The sequence below is a fragment of the Mustela nivalis genome (genome assembly GCF_964662115.1).
Source record: "Mustela nivalis genome assembly, chromosome: 7".
NCBI lineage: Eukaryota > Metazoa > Chordata > Mammalia > Carnivora > Mustelidae > Mustela > Mustela nivalis.
The window spans coordinates 23,352,125-23,375,209 of NC_139026.1; the positions used below are offsets into that span (position 1 = coordinate 23,352,125).

A 23,085-nucleotide genomic window follows, 5' to 3' on the forward strand; every position below is an offset into this window, starting at 1 on the left:
AGCTTATTTTAAGAGAAACTATTCTTCTAATCCTAATTTGCCAAGAATGGTTGTTGAATTTCACCAAATGACTTTTTAGCATCTCTCATAGGCTCCTTTGACTGCCAGTAATAATTGCATTTACAGATTTTCTACTATATTTATATTAATAATAAGATCTATATTTTCAACACTGAATTTATAAGCTATTTTATGAATTTTTGCTTTTATATACTGCTAAGACTGATTCATAATTTTCTATTTTTTAAATTCTTTTTATAAACCTGTTATCAGAGACTCCTGTGATAAATTTACTAGGAAATTTTATACCCACATGTTGAAGTAGCTTTATATAAAGTAAAGCTTATTTGTTCCTTTAAATTATGAAAGAACTAGCCTAACAAAAAAATCTGAGCCATTCAAATTCTTTTTAATACTTCAGTCAATTTTTATAATTTAAATTTTTCCAGATGATCATCACTTTCCATGAGAAATTTCAAATTCATTCATATTAAATTGTAAATGCTATTATCTAATGTTTGTTTAAACCCTTCCAAATTTAGAATTATTACTTCTTTGGATTACTTGTATTTCATTTTTTCTTATTATGGTGGCTGGAAATTCACCTAATTTATTAATATCTTCAAAGAACTAGCTCTAGCAGCTATCAATTAAATTTTTTTTTTTCTTAAGAGAGGGAGGTGGGGGTGCAGAAGGAAAGGAAGAGAGAAATATTTTCAAACAGACATGGAACCATATGAGAGTTCAATCTTAGAGCTGAGACCATGACCTGAGCTGAAGTCAAGGGTCCAATGCTTAATAACCAATTGAGCCTCCCAATTGTTGGTCTGGTGGAAAGGGCTACTTAAGATGGCGAAAGTTCCCGCCACCAGACCTGAACTCGGACAGGTGAACAAAGACCCAAGATGGCAAAAGTTCCCGCCATCAGACCTGAACTCGGACAGGAGAACAAAGACCCAAACAGGAATCTGAGACCCCTGCCCCGGGCTCCTGTGAACCAATGGGACCCCGACGAGCAGGCGAAATATCCAAATAAGGGAAACTTGCCAAAAGACCCCTGAGCCCCCCACCCCAAGACCCCTTAAAAGCCCCCTCCTCCCTGCCCTGGGCACGACTTCCCCACTCTGCTTTCCAGAGTTGCGGAACCTCGCCTGAGGGTGCCCACCTCCTCCCGATGCAACTTTCTTGGCTCCCCTTCACCTGGGCCCTGAAACTTCACCAGAGAGAACCTTTAATAAACCTTGCCTTACACCCACTTCACCTGGTGTTGTGTTTATCTCATTGGAAAAACTTTACACCAAGTGTGCCTTCAATTATATGACTTTAAAACCAACTTCTAATTGTTTAATTTCAATTTGTATTTTCATTTTCTGTTTTCTGCTTTCTTATATCTATTTTATTTTTCTAATTGCTTGAGCTCAATAAAAATTCATTTTATTTTTCTTAGTAATAGAGGCTTCTAAAGCTAAGAATTTCTAATTGCTGTTTTGAGCACATTTGATACTAACTTTTCTCATCATCATTACTTTCAAAAGTCTCTACACTTTTAGTTAGATTTTTTTTTTGATCCAATAATTATATATATGACAGTAATGTATTTTGTTATGAAATTTCAGTTTTATTATACTGTAAGAGAATGTGGTCTTTACAAATTTTAGTCTAGGTTTTCTACTGAGCCCTATTTTGCAACTTAAATATTACTTTTTTAAAAATTTAATGAGTGCATTAAAGGATGTTTAGTCTCAATTATCTGTGTATATATATGAAATTAGTCTTGTTAAATATATATATTTTCTGTGTCCTTTTGTTCTTTTTAAAGCAGCATGTTAAACTCTCTCGATCCTATTATATTTTGTGAAATCAGTTATTTCAGGACTTATTTCCATATACATTGATTTTTTTTGTTATGTAAAACATGAAAATTCATGAAATATCTTCATTGTAATTTATAAGCATTATTGGTAGAATCACCCACTTTGAATATGAAAAGGCAGAACTGAAAATAAGTAATAAAGAGATCATTCTTTAAATGTTACCAGGACAACTGGTAAACTGGGGAGCCTAAAGTTTAACCTAAATCCCCATACCAAAATAAATTCCATATGGATTAAAACATTAGATATAAATTGTGAAACCATAAAATTGGAAGAGAATACAGCTGCACATTTGCCTGTTGCAGAGTATTTTCTTTGTGCAACAATATGTTAAGCATACAAACATAAAAAGAAAATAGATATTCCTATCAAGGTAGAAATCAAGGTGCTCCATCTGTTCCTCCTCTATATTCCCTGGACTTGGAGCAGAGCATCTTAAAACATCGGCTCAGCCTTGCAAACTGAAATCATTACCTTTGTTTTGAACTCAGTCATACTGCTCAATCTCTAACCTTGAGTCTTTTGTTATACCACTGGTCAATACTGCTAAGCCACTCACTCTGCTTTTCTCTTTCAAAGTATCTATTATTCTTAGGTTGGACCTCCACAGTCAGCCCCCTAAATTACACAGCAAACCAAAAGTATTTTCTGTTTCTCTTTGGAATTAAGAATGTGATTCACAGCTTCCAAACTTCTAATCTCAGCTACAATCTTTTTAATTTAATAGCACTTTCTGATTAATTCTGGGAATACTATAACCTGTTTCATTTAATAAAAGCAACTTCCTCCTTTATCATTTGAGAATATGAAGTACATATATTCCAAGCTTTAGTTATAATAAATGAGGGGCCTGTTTTAGGAAGAATTTTTTCTATATGTTTTTTTGAGAATGTTTCTCTTTTGCTGCCATTGTTTACATAGACCCCGTGTTATTGATGTTTCTTTTTTACTAAAATGAGAGAGAGGTCTATGCCCAATGGTGAAGCAAAAGCCCAGTCCTTGGAAGAAAATGTTTGTTTTTTGTTTGTTTGTTTGTTTGTTTCTTATTTATTTACATACACAGACACAAATCCTCACTCTCTCTTTGGTGGCTCTTTACCCACCCCCCAGGTGTATACCCCATCTTCTTTTTCATCCATCTTATATATCTTAAAGTGACAATGTTACCTATCTTTTAAAGTTATAAATAGTAATAAAATAAATATTACAAATACCTTTTCAAGAAGTCATAAACAGGATTTGTTATCTCCACCATAAGATGAAATTTTTCATCATTCATACATTTTAGCATAACTTGTGTAAAGAATTCTAGGAATCTAGGTCTCTGCTTAAATTTCATAACTGTGAAAAAAAAGAAGTCTAACAGTAAATGTGGCAAGAACTCTTGTCTAAGATCAAATAATCCTTTATAGTCTATATTTCATTTATTTTTCCAAATATCTCAGTGTTGAGAAATAGTTCATTAAAGTTGCCTCTACTATATGACAAGTTAGGGGAATAAATTGATGATAATTATCAGAATTACTAGTTACCCTAACTTTTTTAACTTTGAGTTAAACAGTAACATTGCTATTTCTTCACAGCTGAACTTAAAGATCACTCACATTTTTCAATTCCCTAGTTTTCACAAGCTTAATAATATCATTTACTACCAAAATAAGTAAGGTTCTATCTTTCTAGACTTTAAATCACATTACTTATAGTCAATATTCTACATTATTATGAATGGGTAAGAACCTACTTAACTTCTAGGCAAGAGATTAGAAAGGTGAAAGCTTTCAGACAACCACAGAACCCACAGAATAAATGATCTTCAGTAGAAAATTGAATGAACAACATATATACATTTAGGTTACCTACCTTCTTTCACAGCACCTTTGACCGACCAGTTTAAAACAACAGGATAAAGAAATATAGGGTCCTCTGCTCCTGAGAGTTCAGTTGTAACATCTAAGGTTTAAAAAATTAGTAAGTTGTAGGTTCCATTTAGCACGAATGACCAAAAATGAAAATTCTTTGGAAGGAATAAAAAATAGGAAAATGCTCAAATATTCATTTTAAATTATGTACCTTCAAAATGTCAGCTATATCATTATATTTTGGAGTTTAAAAACTCCAGTGATCTCAATTATTTTCATATTTTCCCCCCAAAAAACCAAGGAGTCCACCACCAAATAGGTGAATAGTGTCCAAGGAATGAGTCTCTCATATTCAATAGCTGTCGTATATCAGTAAATCCCAGACTTCAAAATATACCAATTATATTAACTTCATGTTTTCAAAATTACCTTTAAAAGACAGTAAAGTATAGATAATGAACAGTACAGCTACTGGAGCCAGGTTGTCTGGGTTCAAATTCTAACACTGATACTTTTTAGTTATAAGACCTAGGGAAGTTACTCAAAATCTCTCTGCCTCAGTTTCTTTACTTTAAAATGAGGATAATAGTACTTCCCCCATATGGTTCTTATATAAGAGTTAGATGTATACGTATAAAACATTTAACATGTTCCTGGCACACAGAAAGCACAGTATAAGACTATTATTTTTATTACTGTCTTGTTATTAAATCTATTATTTAGCTAGTAACATTATACTGTACTACTTAGTTTGTACGGATAATATGAAAATAATTCACATTTCTAAAACACTTTACATTTTGGGGCACGTGGATGGCTCAGCTAAGCATCTGCCTTCAGCTCAGGTCACAATCTTGGGGTCTTGGGATTGAGCCCCGCGTCAGGCTCCCTGCTCAGTGGGGAGCCTGCTTCTCCCTCTGTCTCCCTTTCTACTTGTGTGTGTATGCATTCTCTCTTTCCCTTGTGAGTAAATAAAATCTTAAAAAAAAAAAATCAGGTTTACTGGTTGTGAATAATAGAGCCTTGGGTTCAACCCATAAATTTAACTTGAAACAGACTTGGAACATACTGAGAGAGAGAGAAAAATATCCAGGTTTGGGAATTCTGGACCCAAATATAACTGAGGTACACAATAAGAGAGGTGAAGGAGGGACACTAAATTCTATGAGTGGAGTCAGCTCCAAAGAGGCCGAGGGCCCCAAAGTGGAACCTCCGACTTGAGAAAAATTTAGAGTAAAAAGGTGCTCTCTTGCTCTTCTAAAATATTTGAAGTACCTGCTTTTAAAAAGTGTGATAATATTTATCATCACCAGAAACTAAATCAATTTCTTAAGCAGATTTCCAAACTGCAAACTCCAAAATTCCAATCATTGTGTTAACATTGGTCCATTATGAATGTACTATTTGGCACAAAGACCTAAAATTAAACTACTCTTTCACTTGGGTAGACCATGATTCAGATCACTCACACATTAACAACTTCCACACTATCCTTTTATTTCTCGGTTACATTCTTGCCTAAAGTAGTGATTCTCAATTTTGTGTCCTCCTCTCCGATATATCTGGCAACATTTGCCTCCCAGGTGATTGTCACAGCTGGCGGGATGGTGTGCCAGGTATGTACAGATACAGGTACTGCTCAGCGTCCTGTGGTACTGCACAGCAAAGAATTAGCTGGCCCAAATTGGCAATAATGCTGAGGGGGAAAAACCCTGCTTTAGAGTCAGAAGATTTAGGCTCTAAAACAAGCCAGCTATGTAATCCTAAATAAATCACTTAATCTTCATGAACCATGTGGGGGAGGAGGGAGTGGTTAACAATCCGTTATTAACAGAGTATTGCTAGGATTACTGGCATAATGTAAAAGTACCTTAAAGGATTTACCAAATGTTAATCTCATCTTAATCCTTTTAACAAAATATTTTCTGATTTTAAAAAAACATAACACTAAACAGAAGTATCTAGAAAGGGAAAAAAAATTACTACATTGCTTTGTCAGTTTGAGTAGGTGTGTCTCCAACAAGGCCAGCTGTTCATTTATTTTTTCAGGTAATAATATCTGCTGTGGCTTCTTAGGCTTGGAAGACTTCTTAGAAGAACCCTAAAAACATTGGTTAAGTGTCAGAATGTACCTCAACATGTTTCAACAATTGTCACTTTCAAGTAATAATCTTTAAATTATTATTTCATACTTTCATGCTTGGTAGACAAAACTATGATCTACATGGCCAAGTGATATAAATTAATAATAGTCACAGTCATTTCATTCTAACTAAATGACAAACAAAACACTCAGTGTTTTATATAGGCTGGCCAAAATATTTCTTCTCTTCCCTTCTCCCTTCCAGTAACTACCCCCTCCCCAACTAGCACCACCCCTTTCATCCAATACACACACTCTTTTGAAAGCAGATGAGGGTCAAACTCTAAAAAATCCTCAAAAGAAAATTCCAGCCTGCCCTCAGAAATGTATTCCTTTTTCCTTTTTCCTTTCTTTTTCCCTGAGGAGCTTCTTTACAACTAAGCTAATTGCCTTTGCTGCTTTGCCTTTCAGTGAAACATAACAAGATCGGCAATTAGTGGATTAAGCATTGGCAGGTTTGTGCTCAGACTCCCCACCATGTTTTCAACAGTCTGAGCCTGAGAACTGAAGGTATTAATGTCTCCTGTTCTCCAAAAAAAACAAAAAACCAAAACAAATCAAAACCCCTCCCAAGCCCCTATAGGCTTCAAGGGACCTTGAGTGGCTATAAGGAGTTCTGACTCCTCTAAATTTGGTACTAGCTTCTCAGTCCCTACAGCCTTAGAAAGAAGTAGCATGAACTGCTGGGCTTGAGGCTCCACGGAAAGGAGCAAGGAGTCCTGCCCTACAGTGATGTGAAGGGACAGGGTTGTGACTCAAGGCCTGGGTGGCATAAGCAGCCCAGCTGATGGACTCTGAGAGCGAACAGCACTCGGTGGAAAAAGCCCTCAAACTGCATCCAGCTTAATCAAAACTCTCTCTAGACAAAATAACCCCCATCCCAAAAAAAGAATTATGGCCTTAAAAAAAAAAAATGCATCCAGGAAAACAGTGGTGATTTTTGAAGCTTTTTTGTGGCAAGCAAACACTTACATCTAATTCAGCATATAAAAGAGACAGAAATGGGGCTATTCCAATGGAAACAGAGTCCAGAAGTGATAGTCTCCACCCCTAAACCAGTCAGTGAAGGGGCTTCAAATGATTCCTAGTGCTCCTCAGAAACCCAATAAACTAAGCAACACTTCACAATTTGATCCACAAAAACATATAACCACATGGTCTCTATAAGAGACCCTTCCATAAGACCCATGCTTGGGAGGCAGATAATTAAAAAGCAGTCTCAGACATGAGCAGTCTCATAAAGAAGACAATTTAGGTGTCACAGTGAGTTTAAGAAAAATCTACTGTGAACAAAGTAAAAAGCTCTGACATGTATTTACTATATTTGATAACCCACCCAGCATAATAAAATCCTCAATCTGAGGGAGACTTTAGAGGGCTTTTAGTTCTAGGTTCTGCTGGGTGTCAGAAGCTTTCTATCAATGCCCGACTACTGATCAGTACTGGTGAGAGGGAACTCTTCAGTATTCTAGCAGGAATTCCTTTAAATAAGGAAGGTCTTCACCACATATTACTTTTTGTTTATATAAATATGACTAATTTAAAACTGATCAATGTTCTAACACATTTGCTAAAACCACATGACCCTTAAGAGACTCAAATAAGGGGTGCCTGGATGGCTCAGTGTGTTGAAGCCTCTGCCTTCGGCTCAGGTCGTGATCCCAGGGTCTTGGGATAGAGCACCGAATCGGGCTCTCTGCTCTGCCCCCAAATCGGGCTCTCTCTCTCTGTCTGTCTCTCTGCCTACTTGTGATCTCTGTTGATCAAATAAATAAATAAAATATTTTTTAAAAATGAGACTCAAATAAGTATATTTTTTAAGATGAGAAACAAAAATCAATTACCTCCTCTTGTATTTCTTCTTGGTCAGGCACACCAAATAGAGATTTGCATGCTGATGTGATATCCAACATCTTTTTTCCATAATTTATAATCATTACTGCCAGGTCATATTCTTTCCATGAACGCAGGATCTAATTAAAAATATTTATTAATTATCTCTGTTGGAAACATTTGTCTATTTTCAAGTGCCATCAACCATCTTTCATAAATTCACAAGCCCATTAATGTTTTGAGTCTAAGAATTCCCCTGATTTTGTTAAGGAAACTGGAAGTTTACTTCCAGATCTTATTTCCCAACAATTAAAACTGTTATGATCCCACTGCTTTAAATAAAGGACAAATAATAAGATTATCTGATCAATTATGAATTCCCCATATTTCTGGGACATATAGCCCTACATGTTTTGGTGTAGGAAATTAACAATTAAGAAAATATTTCCACTTAAAGACAATTATCATATGATCTCCCTGATATGAGGAAGTTTAGAGGCAGCGTATGGGGTATAGAGGGTAGGAAAAGAATAAATGAAACAAGATGGGATTGGGAGGGAGACAAACCATAAGAGACTCTTAATCTCACAAAACAAACTGAGGGTTGCGGGGGGTCGGGGGTAGAGAGAGGGTGGTTGGGGTTATGGACATTGGGAAAGGTATGTGCTATGGTGAGTGCTGTGAAGTGTGTAAACCTGGTGATTCACAGACCTGTACCCCTGAGGCTAATAATACATTATATGTTGATTTTTTTTAAATGAAAAATTATTTAAAAAAGAAAGTATTTCCACTTAAAAGAACCATGTTAAATCATGCTAAAAAGATCATAAACTACCACCTCCTGTCTGGAGCTGCTTTCTACATGAAATGGTACATTACTGACATCATAATATCTTGGGTTGGGAGGGGGTAGTTATATCAGTAAATGATTTAAAAGATATTCTAGCAGTGGACTAGACTAGAGATAAGCTGTTTGGGGCAGATTCTCTGTGAACCCTAGGGGAAACAGACACTGCAATCATAAAAAGAAGAGCCCCTCTCATGCACAATTTGTTATTAATTACTACTCTTTGGCCTTCTCTTGCAGGCCCTTACCTACCTCTCTAACATAAATCACTCATTTCTTTATAACTTATGCTTAGAAAATATTGAGCCAAATATAAATTCTGATACTCCCCATGATTTCAGGACTTCATGCCTTCGTATGCCTGAGGCATTTCTCGGAATAACTTGCCCGCCTTATTTATAAAGCTTTACCTGGTCATTAAAACCTGGGCTCCAGCATGGATAGAAGTTTCTCTGGCCAGCAATCTAATTTGCACATGCCCTGCTATAGTGAACCATCATATGAAGGGGGCACATTCATGGTGAACCCCATAAGGCAATTCTCTAAGAGAATAAATAAGCTTGTAGGAATTTGTTAAATGTAGGTATGTTGTGTTAAGCTGAATAACTTAGTATTTAAGATAAGTAACAACTATTAATTCCCATGCAGGGAAAGGATATATACATGAATAGTTGCATAAATCTGATACTACCTACCTGATCCAAAGTGCTAAGAACTGTAAATATTTCTGTGGAACCAGGCAATAGTGTTAAGCTAAAGCTGACTGTGGAAGAGAATGTACGTAGGAAACGGTGAAATAAAGTTTGAAAAAGTAGATAGGACTAGGCCAAACAGGGCCTTGGATGCCAGGCAAAACAAGTCCAGTCTCATTATAAAATTGATATGAGAGTATGTTTTATTAGAAAGCTGAAATGAGGGCGCTTGGGTGGCTCAGTGGGTTAAGCCGCTGCCTTTGGCTCAGGTCATGATCTCAGGGTCTTGGGATCGAGTCCCGCATTGGGCTCTCTGCTCAGCGGGGAGCCTGCTTCCCTCTCTCTCTCTGCCTGCCTCTCCATCTACTTGTGATTTCTCTCTGTCAAATAAATAAATAAAATCTTTAAAAAAAGAAAAAAAAAAAAAGAAAGCAGAAATGAGCAAATACTTCTCCTTTCATCTTTGCTTTCTGACATACTTGGGTCCAAGGCTTGGAGCGAAGTAGAGAGTGCGATCTTTTTCTCCCTCGCTTTAATATGCCAGTAGAAAATGATAAATGATAATTTCTCCAATCAACAGAAAAATAGAGAACCAATTCTACTCAACACTCCAAATGGTAAACAGAAACAAAAAGACCATGCCAGATGTTTAGCATAATAAGTTTTAAACAATACAAATTAATGAAACATTTAAGATTACATGTCTCAGAAATGGCACTTTATTTGGAAATCTGGCAACTTTTAGAAAAAATACTTCTGCTTAAAGAAGAAAAATTGGGCCATCTGAAAACATTACCAATGTTTTCAACAGAACAGAGAAAAGAAACAGAGCCATTAGACTAATTGGGCTTTCCATGTCATAACAGAAAAGCCATATAAAAATGTGTTTATAAAAAAATGAACACCTAAAATTTGGGACTCGAAGTGAGGCCAGGGCTTTGGGGCTATTGATCAGGCTGGAGGAAACTTCTGAAAGGGCAATTCTTTTTTTTTTTTTTTTAAGATTTTATTTATTTATTTGACAGAGATCACAAGTAGGCAGAGAGGCAGGCAGAGGGAGCGGAGGAAGCAGGCTCCCTGCTGAGCAGAGAGCCAGATGCAGGGCTTGATCCCAGGACCCTGAAACCATGACCTGAGCCGAAGGCAGAGGCTTTAACCCACTGAGCCACCCAGGCACCCCATGAAAGGGCAATTCTTAGCATAACAGTTTGGGTCAGAACCAGCTCCAACATCAAAAATCTGATATCAATACATGTTTTAATTTTTCCAAATGTCCAGAAATATTCAGGGTCATATCTACAATAATATCACTTGGACCACAATATGATCCTTCAAGTTGTGGGGGTCAGGGGGTGGGAGAAGGCAGTGGAGTTGTGGATGGCAAATAAAGCAAGGAAGGGCCAGCCCCAAGCTGCACAAAATCACAAGAAGCTGAGAGAGGAGGCATGTGAATTCAAGGACTTCAACATGCACTGGGCCCCAAAGGTTGGTCTTTTGTTCCAGGTCAGGAGTCTCTTCCACAGGGTTTTTTGTGAAACCTCCCATTCTCTCCATCTCTGTAACCCACCTTTACTCCCCACCTCCTCTCTCTCTCCCCCCCTCTTTCTCAGCAAATGAACTTGCTTCCTTTTCACAGAAGAAATGTAGGGAAACTAGCTTATCTCATACCTACACACTATCACATACCTACACACTAAACTGTAACTACAACCATCCTACCCTCCTGTTAGAGGAGAGAGGTCAATCTCCTGTCCAGACTAATCCCTCCTACATGTACTAGGATCTCATTGCCTCCTCCCTTCCTGGGGTTCTCATTTCTATAACCACATCCTTTCCCTCTCCTGTTTCCCCTCAATGATCAAATGTGGAGTACCTGGAGAAGCAGAATTTGGGTTTTTGTTTGTTTGGTTGGTTGGTTGGTTGGTTTGTTGGTTGGATGGTTGGCTTATTGATTTTTAGCAGAAGTTGCTTTTGGCAAGCTGCAAGCAACAAGCTGCCTTGAACAGAGTTTTTTTGTTCTGGAAGAAATACTGCAGTAGCTGCTATCAGTCACTTAAATGTAAAGTGAACTGTTGTCCAGGACCCTGGAAAGAAAGTGTAACCTGGCCTTCTCTTACTTCCAAAAGACACGCCTCTCCTGGAAATACTTCATGATGGACAAGTTTGGGGAGAAAAAAGGCCAAACAGAGAAGATATTCTAAAAAAAAGTAAACTTTGAAGATGTACTTTTAGCCCACCATAACAATAACCAGTGTGTGTGTACTCATAACATCAGATGGAAAAGGGTACTTGGGATTGTGGTTATGCTACATGAGAAGGACAGAACTAATAATAGCAGCAGATGGATCCTCAAAGTCAAGGTTGGGAATGAGAAAATAGCTTTGGACTAATCAGCTCTCCCATTCTTCCTCTTGACTAGTGGAAGCAGAACTACCCCCCTACACACCAGATTAAGTGCACCCTTGAGATTCTTAAACAATTCTCTTCCCTTCTCACTCTACACAGTCCCCAGGTGATATCATGTATTTCTACTATTCAGCTGAGTCCATATATTAACGATGGTTTTGTCTTTAACATATTTGTCCTCTCTTAAACTCCAAGCCTATGGGTCCAATTATATAATATATACCCCTTTGGATATCCCACTAGCCCCCAAATTCAACAGTTTCAAAATTCATTATCTTTTCTCCCTTTTTTTACCATAAATTCCTCCTTATCCAGAGTTCAACAAATAGCACTGTATTCACCCAACTGCTGAGGCCAGAAAGCTGGATTGCTGTTGGCTCTTCCCCCTCTCTCCTCTATCCTCCCCCACTTAGCAGGTTTAGGTTCTCAACTCTGTCTCACAAGTGTAACTTATCAGTTAGGTGCAGTCAGAGGCTAACAATAACTAATAATAAAATAGAACAATTATAACAATATATGATACGACAGGGTCTCTCTCAAAATATCTTGTACTGTGTTCACACTTCTCTGTGATGACTGAGACGGTAAAATAGCTACATGATGAGATGAAGTGAGGGGGATGACACAGGTGGTGTTAGGCTACCACCGACCTTCTGACAACTGACTAATGCAGTTGACTGCAGGTAACTGAAACCACGGGATGCAGAACAATAGTAAAGAGAGGACTGCCATAGTTCACTTTGTCATCCCTCTCCTTCTAACTCATTCCTTATCTCAGGTCTTATCCCACTCTATTAGCTGTTGTTGCCCATAATAATTTCTTTTTGTTAAAATGCAAATTTAATTATGTTGCTTCCAGGATTAAAACCCTTGAATGGCTCCTCCCTGACCTCATGAGATGGCCATTCATCACCTGATACCTGTTCACTACTCCACTTTTTAAGGTGATTGAAACATATCCTTTGTAATTAAAAATAAATCTGATTCTTCTTTTCCTTAACTGTAAGATTATTTCATATTTTCTCGTTGATTGCTCCCCGAGGTAATGTTAATAATCTTATCTGTCAAATATTTTTTAAGATTTGCATTTAAGCCTGTTAATACAGTGTCTTGTCATAAAAAATCTTTTTTTAATTATCATGTAGTCTGTTTATCTATCTTTTTCTGTGTACCTTTTGAATTTTATGCCCTATTGAGAAAGGTCTCCTCTGACTTCAAAGCCATACAAATATCCATCTGTCTTTATTTTGTTTATGGTAGGAGGCTCTGGCTTCATTTATTTACAGATGAATAGTCAATGATACCAGCACCTCTTAATAAATAAAATATATTTTTTTAAGATTTCATTTATTTATTTGACAGACAGAGATCACAGTAGGCAGAGATGCAGGCAGAGAGAGAGAGAGGAGGAAGCAGGCTCCCTGCTGAGCAGAGAGCCCAATGCGGGACTCGATCCCAGGACCCTGAGATCATGACCTGAGCCGAAGGCAGAGGCTTTAACCCACTGAGCCACCCAGGCGCCCAATAAATAAAATATTTTAAAAGATTTTCCCAATAACTCCAAATGCCACTTTTGTCATTTATTAAGTTCTTCTGTAGACCTGGGTTGGCTGGCTATTCCTGGACTCTTCCTCTGAACTATTTGCCTATTAGTGTGTTAACACCATTTTTTTATTGAAGTGGCCTTATAATAAATTTTAGTATCTATTGAGAACTTTTAAAATTATTCTAATCAGTTTCAGAGAAACCCCATTGGGATTCTGATTAGAACCGTATTACATTTAAATACTATTTTTGGAAGGATTTCTATTTCTATGACAGTAAGTCTCCCTACTCAGGAACTTGGAATGGCCTGCCATATGTTCAGATTTTATTTTGTGCCCTTCAGTAAGGTTTCAGTTGTTTGATTCAGGTCTTTTAACACTTTGTTAGGTTTAAAATGCTGTATATTTTTTCTCTAAGTTTTTATTTAAATTCCAGTTAGTTAATATACAGTGTAGTATTAATTTCAAGCATAGAATGTAATGATTCACCACTTACATACAATATCCAGTGCTCATCTCAAGTGCCTTCATTTTTTTGTTTTTTGTTTTTTGTTTTTTGCTTTTTAAGTTAAGTTCCTCCCTAATGCCTATCACCTATTTCACCCAACCCCCTGCCCACCTCCCCTCCAGCAAACGTTCAGTTTGTTCTTTATGGTTAACAGTCTTTAATGCTTTGCCGCCCTCTCCCTTTTTAATTCCTTTCCCTATATTCATGAGTTTTGTTTCTTAAATTCCACATATGACTGAAATCATATGGTATGTATCTTAAAATATTGTATATTATTAGCAGTGTATTTTCCTCTCTCCATTTCTAACTGGCTACTGTTACTATTAAAAAAATCAGTTTGTAAGCATTTCACACATTAAAAAAAATTCTTTTTTTAATTCTAGTAATTCTTTTTACTGGATTCTCATGAGTTTCTGAAACCTGTACAATTACAGATGAATTATACTTTTTTAATATTATAAAATTATTTCATATTCTTATCTATTACATAAGACAGAATCTCTACAAATAATAATTCACACTATCAAGAGTCAGAACCTCCTATACCTGATTTTTAAGGAAATGGTTTCAGAAAATTGGCATTTAGTGTATTTGCTGTAAAATTTTGGTTAATGTCTTTATCATTGTTCAATAGACTCCCTCCTTTCCTAACTTACATATAATCTTTTTAGGAAAAGTTGCTAAGTGTTATCAAATGCCCCTATAGCATTTTTCACTTAATCTAATTGTGATTTTCCTTTTTTAATTTGTTATTGTAAAAAATTAGGAATTTTAATTCAGACTTGATCTTTAATACTTAACAGTGACACTATCCTAAAACAGAAAGTGACCAGATATCTTCCAGAAGCAGAGAAAGGTAATAAGACAAAACAATTTTGAACAAAATTATACAATGCCTCTTTGCCCTGATTCATGTTTGGGATTCTGACTCCTGCTTTTTTCGCATATAAAAATTGCTATTCCTCCTTTATTTGTGTTTGTATTTCCCCAGAACCTCTATCCATTTATTTTCAACCAGTATTTGTCACATTCCTCTCTTCATTTTTTTCTTCCTGTCAATTTAGAAGTCCTACTGCGCTTTAAAGTTTTGCACTTAGCTACATGTTCCTGAGTCATTTTTAAATAAAATAATAATTTTACATTATATGTATTTTTTATACTATATGTTTTTTTTTTTTTTTAAACACACAACCATGCACCACGAATCTCCACCTGGTGTCCCCTCCCTGACCCCAAACAAGATAAAAGTTTTAGTCCTAGTTATTAATAAGTTTTTCTTTCAAAGATAACTCTTCTATTTCAAGAATTCCTACTTAGCATTTATATTACAAAACCCATATCACATCGTTATTACCTATTTAATTTTAATAGTACGTATATTGCAAGATTCATGGCTCCCATTATTCCTCTCCTTTTTGTCTTTCCCTACCTTGGGATTTCTCTCCTGAACCAATTGTCATTTGATAGAGTACTTCCTCGAGTGTTTTCCTCAGATAAGTACATGGGCAGAATACTTTTTAGATGCCTGCACTCCTGAAAATGTTTATTTTACCCTGACAAAGGAGTGATATCTTTCCTGGTTATTAGTTTTTGGACCTCGGTCTTCTCCCCTCAGGATTCTACAAATGTTGCTCCGGTATTTTAGCTTCTACTGTTGCTGATAAAAAGTTTAAAGCTAATGGATTCTCTTTCCATTGCAAATAACCTGTACTTTGTTATTAAAACTTTGAGATTTTTCTTTAAGCTTGGACTCCAAGAATCACACCACCAAGTGTCAATACATGAGTCCTTAAATTAATCTGGCCTAGGACTTAGGGAGACTGTTCTCCATTTTTTTAATTTCGTACCTCCAGAACTCTTTTTGTTTTGTGTTAGTACTTTTGGATCTGCCTTCTGAATTTATCTCTAGGTAATTCCACTCTATGCTGTCTGGTATTTCTTGAGCTTCCAGATTTGACTGAAGAAATACCATTAACTACAATCTTTATCTGTTTAATTTTTTTAATCAAAAATCAAATAACTTTTCTTCAGTTACATAAGATCTTCTGTTTTGTTTTGATCATTTAATTTCATCAGACCACTTTGAAAGTTTTCTTTTGCCTTTTTTTCTTCAAGTTACCTCTGGTCTTTTCCAACAAAGTGAGAGTAAAAACACAGTTATTCTGGTGTTTGGCCTGACCCTTGGAGTTCTGAGTCCTCTTAATTAAGTTTTTTTTTTTTTCTTCCTGCAAATGGCTACCCTCCCTCCATATTTGCACAAACAAAATTAAAGATGTGTCTCCAGCAGTGAGAAACCAGTGAGAAATGGAAAGAATATTATTTTCTGCTCCTGATGTCAGGCCATAAACACCCAGCAAATCATGACTTTTTTGCTAAGATAGAAGGTAAAGGCCTCTCTGTTTCCAGACCTTCACTGAAACAAACTTAAGTCCCAAATAAAGTGATGGATCAAATCAGCCCACCCATGCAGTATTCTTCCAAACCCCTACCAAATCACAAAGGTCCTGTGAGGACCATATAAAACAGGCAAGCTGATATAGCCCTTCTTTGAGGAAATTCACTGGATTCAGTCAAATAAAGCCTTTGAAGAAACAGACAATGAGGGTCTTGGAGCCTAGCAATGAGGATAAATGAGCTTACCAGGCCTCTGGTCTCTTGGCTCGTTCTTATTTCCAAGATGAATGAGGTCCCATAAAATGCACTCTTTCTCAATCCTTCCCCTGGCCTAAGATACACCACCAGGCTTTACCAACTGAGCCACACAGACAACTCTTAACCTAAAATGTTTTGTGGGTACTATTTTTAAAAGTATTCTATGTAGGGGCACCTGGGTAGCTCAGTGGGTTAAAGCCGCTGCCTTCGGCTCGGGTCATGGTCCCGGGGTCCTGGGATTGAGCCCTGCATCGGGCTCCCTGCTGAGCTTCCTCCTCTCTCTCTATCTGCCTGCCTCTCTGCCTACTTGTAATCTGTCAAACGAATAAAAATAAAATTTAAAAAAAAAAGTATTCTATGTAATAAAAGTAACTTAACATTCTAAGTAATTGCTATTCCTAAATTTTATGACACTAGACAAAGAATGAGATAAATACCTTTGTTATATAGAAGATACAACAAGCTATCATGTGCTGTACACTTTCAAAAGTTGCAATATGTTTCTTTGAATGGACAATATTTGGTACTCCTTGCAAAGCCACTACACACTTTATCAAGATCTGAAAAATAGAAGTACAATAGTTTCTGTTGAAAAATATTACTCTCACTCATTATGAAATGTTCTATTCAAATCAAGCAATTTTTAAATCATTAAATACTATTATCATTAATAATTGTCAATAAATTTCTTACGTATAAAAGAATGTACTGAGATAAAATTAATATATTCCATTTCAGATAAGTCCTTTAAAGTAACTTGAAAACTAGTATAGAGGATAAAATAAGTATACAAAGATTACAAAAGAGCAAATTTTGACAAGTGTCATAAAAAATATAGGCAAATATTATATATACAAGACACTAAAGGCACATCCAGGCTTAGGAGGATCTTAAAAAACCATGTAGAGAAGGATGTACCATATTGAATATACAGTGATACCAGTTACTTGAACTAATAGTTGCCTTCAAAATTAAAATCAAGTATCCATATCCCATATCCCATAAATACTGGTGTTTACTTCTTAGTCTCCTTGCCTTATACTATGTGATCCCGAATTTCATGAAGAGCTAGATAATTAAGTTTACCTTTCAGTACTTTGCTCTGTTCTGAGCAACATTACTGTCAAAAAAGTAGGACTGAGATTGCATCAATTTATTAATCATCCAGATTATCAAAAGACAAATTAACATATGGATATTGGTCTTCTGTGAGCACACTAGTTGCTTCAAGTCACTATTCTAGCATTCTTACTATTGTTACTGTACACCTATGAGTATCTGCAATGCCTCTTTAATTCCTTGCATCATCACATACCCCCACCCCACTACAGCATATCCCCAAATCATGTTAGCAACCTAGTAGCTTTGTAGTTTTCTCCAGGTTCATATAATCATATATATATACATATAAGTACATAAACATACATAGAGGGAGAGTTAATGTTATGTCACAAAATGTAATTCATAAGCACTTGTTTGAACTGTGCATTTCTCCTTTAATCGTGTCTTATGAAAATTCCCTCCACGTCTACAGGTATAGTTCAAGTTCATTATTTCCAGTGGTTGCATATTATGATTTAGTGTGAAACAACCATCATTAATTCAGCCATTTCCAGACTCTCTATGTTGCATACACTTTTACAACTGACGTTTTACCATCTGGTGTAGGTACTGGCCATCCTCCTGCCACAGCATCTTCCCTCTGTCTCCAGCTTTTTTTTGTCACCACAAAAAAGGCCATAAGAAACATCTTTGTACATGCTCAGTCACCAATATGCGTGGCAACTTCAGCACCAGATTTGAGATGATACCTACTGAAGATGAAGCACCATCCTCAAGGTCAAAGTAAACACTCTAAATCAATAACAATTATGTGGTGTTGTTTCCCCAGCAGGTAGAACACATGAATCTGGGAACCAAGGGGTGGAACTAGGCATTTTACTAACTGGTGATTTTATTCTATGGGATAAATTTCTAATAGAGGGATTGCTGTGTCAAGTATATTTGTTTTTAATTTTAATTAAAATTAGATTTAGTTTAATTAAAATTAAGAATACTTTATCAAAATTCAAAGCCTAAAACAATTCAAATGTTCCCCATCAATGAATGAAAATTCCTTTGCCCCACATCCTCACCAGCAAGAGGAGTTACAGATCTTTTCAATTCTTTCAGCAATATTACATTGTTCACTTAATGTTCATTTCTAAGGATATTCAAAGTTTGAGCATGTTTTCATGGTTGTTGGCCGCTTAGATTTGCTCTCCTATAAACTTCCTATTTATGTTCTGTGGCCCTTTTTTTATTAAGTTACTGCCAATTTGTAAGACTTTTTGTTATATATATTTATCCTTGTCAGTAATACATATAAATAACCTTGTTAGGTATTTGTTCTAAATCCATAAATTTTATGCTATCTTTGTTATGGTCTCTGTTGTCACACAAGGCTGCCATAAATATAGTCAATATTTCTTATTTTTCTTGTTATTTCTAAGTGTTCTGTCTTAGTTAAAAAGGATTCCCACAACCCTGGATTGCACATATAATCTTCTGTGATTTTTTTCCCCTTAAGTTTTTAGGACATCTGGACTTTTTATATATGTACAATATAAGTGTCAAACTCTATTTTCTTTCAGATGAATATCCAGGGGTTTCACCATCATTTTATAAAAATATCCAGTATCTTCATACTGAATTGGAATGCCAATTCTGTCAAATAGTATATTCTCATCCATATTAAGGCCTATTTCTAAAATCTTGTTCCACTCACTTTTCCTATTCCAAACAATACAATTTAATTAGAAACTTCTTTCTCACGGCTTTTCCTCATACTTATAATCCATTCTCTGAGGTGTAGCTAAAGGCACCCTAAGTCAGTGGGATGCCAGAAGATGACAGTAGATTATCCTGAACTTGACCAATTAAGCACCATTTGCAGTTGCTGGTCCCAATGTGGTATCCTTATAAGAGGACATTAAAAGCTATGCATTGCTATGGCTAATGTTATCTTTTCTATACTACTAGGAAGAAGTACCAGAAGAAGTTCCCCTTCATACTGGGAAGACAAAAGTATATACTTAGCAACTTGCTCCAGGGCCATGAAAATTCTCCCAACCTCTGACATATTTTATAAAAGGACCTGAACTCTCTGGGCATTTCTCAAACCAAAACACTGAATGATTACAACAATAACATGTTAATTGAAACCAAAGAGCAAGAAATGGCCAGTACATTAAAGACCTTGGTAAGATACATGCCCTCCAGAGGATAGAAATAAACCCTGTGAAGATTCAGGAAGCTGCAGATAAATGATCTATTTGGGCCGCGCCAAGAAACCCCATCCAAACTAAGTCTGACATCTGGCATTTCTCACCTCCAAGGAGAAAGGACAATGCCAGGTAAATGCCTTTCGGTTCTGGAGGAAGCATCTTCTACATTTGAGAATGCTGCTCTACAATCCATCTACAAATGACATGGAAGGCTGCCAACCATGAATCTAGGTTTTGGATTCTGGAGGCAGATCTCCTAAGCAACTGAACTCCTAAATGTGGGGAATATGGGAGAAGGAGGCACATCTATGCTCTAGTATAACCACTCCAAAGCAAATATTTGTTAAAGTACATAAGCCCCCCTCGTTAGTTTTCTCAATGGTGAATTAAAAATTTTAATGCTGTACATGAGTTCAGTCGCATTTTCTTGGTTCTCAAAATCTGGGTTGATGACAATGATGATAAAGATGACAACAATGATGACGATAAAAACTTTCTAAAAGTATCAGCAGAGAAACCTTACTTCTCTCATGATTTCCCTGTAGTAGGCAGAATTCTAAAACAGTCTACAAGATTCCGCCCCCTGGTGTACAAGCCCTGTATAAGCCCTTCTCCTTATGCATGGATAGGACCTGTGACTATGAGAGGATCATCACTCCCATGAGTACCTTACATTATGTCAGACTTCTCATGCATATTAGACGAGGCTCTCCTGCTGGTCTTGAGGAAGCAGACTGTCATGTTATGGAGAAGACCACGTGGGAGGGAATTGATGGTGAGCCTTTAGGAACTAAGGACCCCCTTTCACACTAGCACAAGGAAATGAATTCTCTCAACAACCAGTGAGCTTGGAAGAGGTGCCAGAGCCTTGAGTAAGATCACAGCTCTGGCCAGCACCTTGAGCTCAGGCTCATGAGACCCTGAGCAGAAGACCCAGTGAAGCCATATCCAGCCTCCTGTCCCATAGAAACTATGAGATAGTAAATGGGTATTGTTGTAAGCCACTAAATTTACAGTGATTTGTTAGAAAGAAGAGACAACTAATATAATCCCTTTAGCCAGCTCTCACCTACTCTTTTCCTGTAAATTTTCAACTCCTCCATCACCAAGAAACCAAATATATTTTCATATGTCATCCACCAATTTTTCCCCACATGATAATGGCTTTAACAATATGTTTTTGAATGAGTATTGCTGTTTTGAACATTACACAATTATAAAAACTGAAATGACTTTAAAAAGCAGATTGCTAATGTTTAAACATGGACAACTATGGGGCTGAATGTTTTCAGAGAAATACATTTTAGTCTTTATTTATGTTTGCCCAAACATAATTTAGATTATTAAATTGTTTTTCAGTTAACTCATGAAATTTCATAACACCTGTCTTTGACCTACTCATACATTACAAAAGATACACTGCTTTTTCTTTTCCAAAATGCTTTGTTGAATTGCCTTTGTAAAAAATACCCTTATCTAGGGGTATAAATATGCTTACCTGTATGACAGGTACCAAAACAATATTGTGGTAGATTATAGGCGCAAGAAGGCCATAACACTGAGTCACAGCTTGAAGGGTATAACTGGAATCATTGAGGTAGTTGCTAAGTTCCAATGCCACTAATACTCTCTCACATTCAATTAGTCTAGTAATCTGTAAGGAAACAGATATTGTTACTCAAAATGAACATCAAGTGCTTCACTAATATGTCTCTAAGGAAAATAAAGGGTAGGAAATATGATCCTGTGGCTTAACAACATGTTGGTATGTTAAAATGTTGATTTTAGGGGCACCTGGGTGGGTCAGTGGGTTAAAGCCTCTGCCTTCAGCTCAGGTCATGATCCTGGGGTTCTGGAATCGAGCCCTGCATCGGACTCTCTGCTGGTGGAGAGCCTGCTTCCTCCTCTGTCTCTCTCTCTCTCTTTGCCTGCCTTTCTGTCTACTTATGATCTCTGTCAAATAACAAATAAAATCTTTTTTAAAAATGTTGATTTTAAATCAAGATCTAAATTCAAGAATAATTCTAACTCCCCAACAATGCTATATATGGGTAAGACAACCTTAGAGTTAAATTTCAGAATATTTTGTAAAATAATAAAAATGCTACTAGTAATGAAGAAAGAACCAATATTTTTTCATTGGTAAAATAAAAACTTGGCTATATTTTAATGTTAGAAAAAAATAGTTTTTTCAAAACATAAATGTTATAACAAATAATAATTAAAATATTATGTCTCTGTAATATTATCCCCACTTTTTAAAAAAAGGTCCCATTTTCTTACTGGGTTTGTGAAAAAAAATGATGAATTTTCAGTAGACCAAACTAATCTTCTATTATACTTTTGCTACTTAAATAAAAATGGTAGTAAAATAGAAAGTTGGGCTTTTATGAGTAAATGCTTTTGTGATTAAATGATCCTAACTTTTCCTTTCCCTTTCCTGAGGGAAGATTTTACTATGTTTCTTGTCTTTTATTTTGAAAGATTTATTTACTTTTTTGAGGAGGGTGGGGGAAGAGCAAGCATGCAAATGGAGGGAGAGGCAGAGGGAGAGAGAAAGCAGCAGACTCCCCACTGAGTGTGAAGCCCAACATACAGGGCTCCATCCCAGGACCCTAAGATCATGACCTGAGCCGAAATCAAGAGTCAGATGCTCAACCTACTGAGCCACTCAGGTGCCCCTATTTTTCTATATATACATACAAAACTATATACAGAGAAAACTTATGAGTGGCAACCAGAAATTTCCATAAAGTAAATTTTTAGTAGGATGGTAGTCTGGCATTCTGGAATTCACTGAAGTACTTAAAGACTGTCTTTATGTACAGACTGAATGCAACGTAGTAGGAACAGGATGATGGTTATGAGTGCTTAGGCTCTGTAAGACTAAAGGTCATGTCTTTTTTTATTTTCATTTTTGTGTATCAAAAGGTATCAAAATATTAGTATCATTTTTGATACTAATAATAGTATCATTATTATCAAATTATCATTATTTGACACAAATAATAGTATCATTTTTGTATCAAAAAAGACAAAAGGTCATGTCTTTCTTTTTTTTTTTTTTTTCATTTTTGTATCCACGGGCATTGTCACAGGCTCCCATAACAATTTATTGGTTGGTTTATTTGTTTGGTTATTAAATAAATAAATGCATGGATAGGAAAATGCAACTGTGAAAAGCAAACACCTGGGGAAAGTCTCTGTGTTTAAAGTTAATAAAGAAGGAAAGAGGAAGAGGGAGAAAGAAGAGTGATGTTCAATCTAGAATGAAAACAAAAGTGAAGGACTGTTTTTAAAAGCAAGATGTTAAAAGTTAGAAAGTTGCAGATGTACAGACAGCAATGTTTATAACCACCCTGAGAATCCATCAGTAAGAGATAGGTTACATTCCTGCCGCTATACAGTAACACAATGTTAGAGTTAAGAACAATTTGGTATGAAAACGAATGCTCACCGAT

The 23,085-nt window shown here is 36.2% G+C and overlaps 1 protein-coding gene across 6 annotated transcripts in view; it reads right to left on the bottom strand.

Moving 5' to 3' along the window:
- CFAP54 (cilia and flagella associated protein 54) overlaps window positions 1-23,085 on the bottom strand; it is a 311,472-nt gene that overhangs the window by 177,608 nt on the left and 110,779 nt on the right. For 5 of the 6 annotated variants that reach the window (XM_082739254.1, XM_082739253.1, XM_082739251.1 and 2 more), the window contains 6 exons: window positions 21,123-21,278; window positions 16,796-16,918; window positions 7,721-7,849; window positions 5,720-5,834; window positions 3,735-3,824; window positions 3,089-3,215 (listed from right to left, as the gene is read on the bottom strand). In XM_082739254.1, coding sequence (XP_082595380.1) covers window positions 3,089-3,215; window positions 3,735-3,824; window positions 5,720-5,834; window positions 7,721-7,849; window positions 16,796-16,918; window positions 21,123-21,278 — 740 coding nt within the window. The remainder of the gene's footprint in view (window positions 1-3,088; window positions 3,216-3,734; window positions 3,825-5,719; window positions 5,835-7,720; window positions 7,850-16,795; window positions 16,919-21,122; window positions 21,279-23,085) is intronic. The other variant, XM_082739250.1, reaches the window with a different exon arrangement.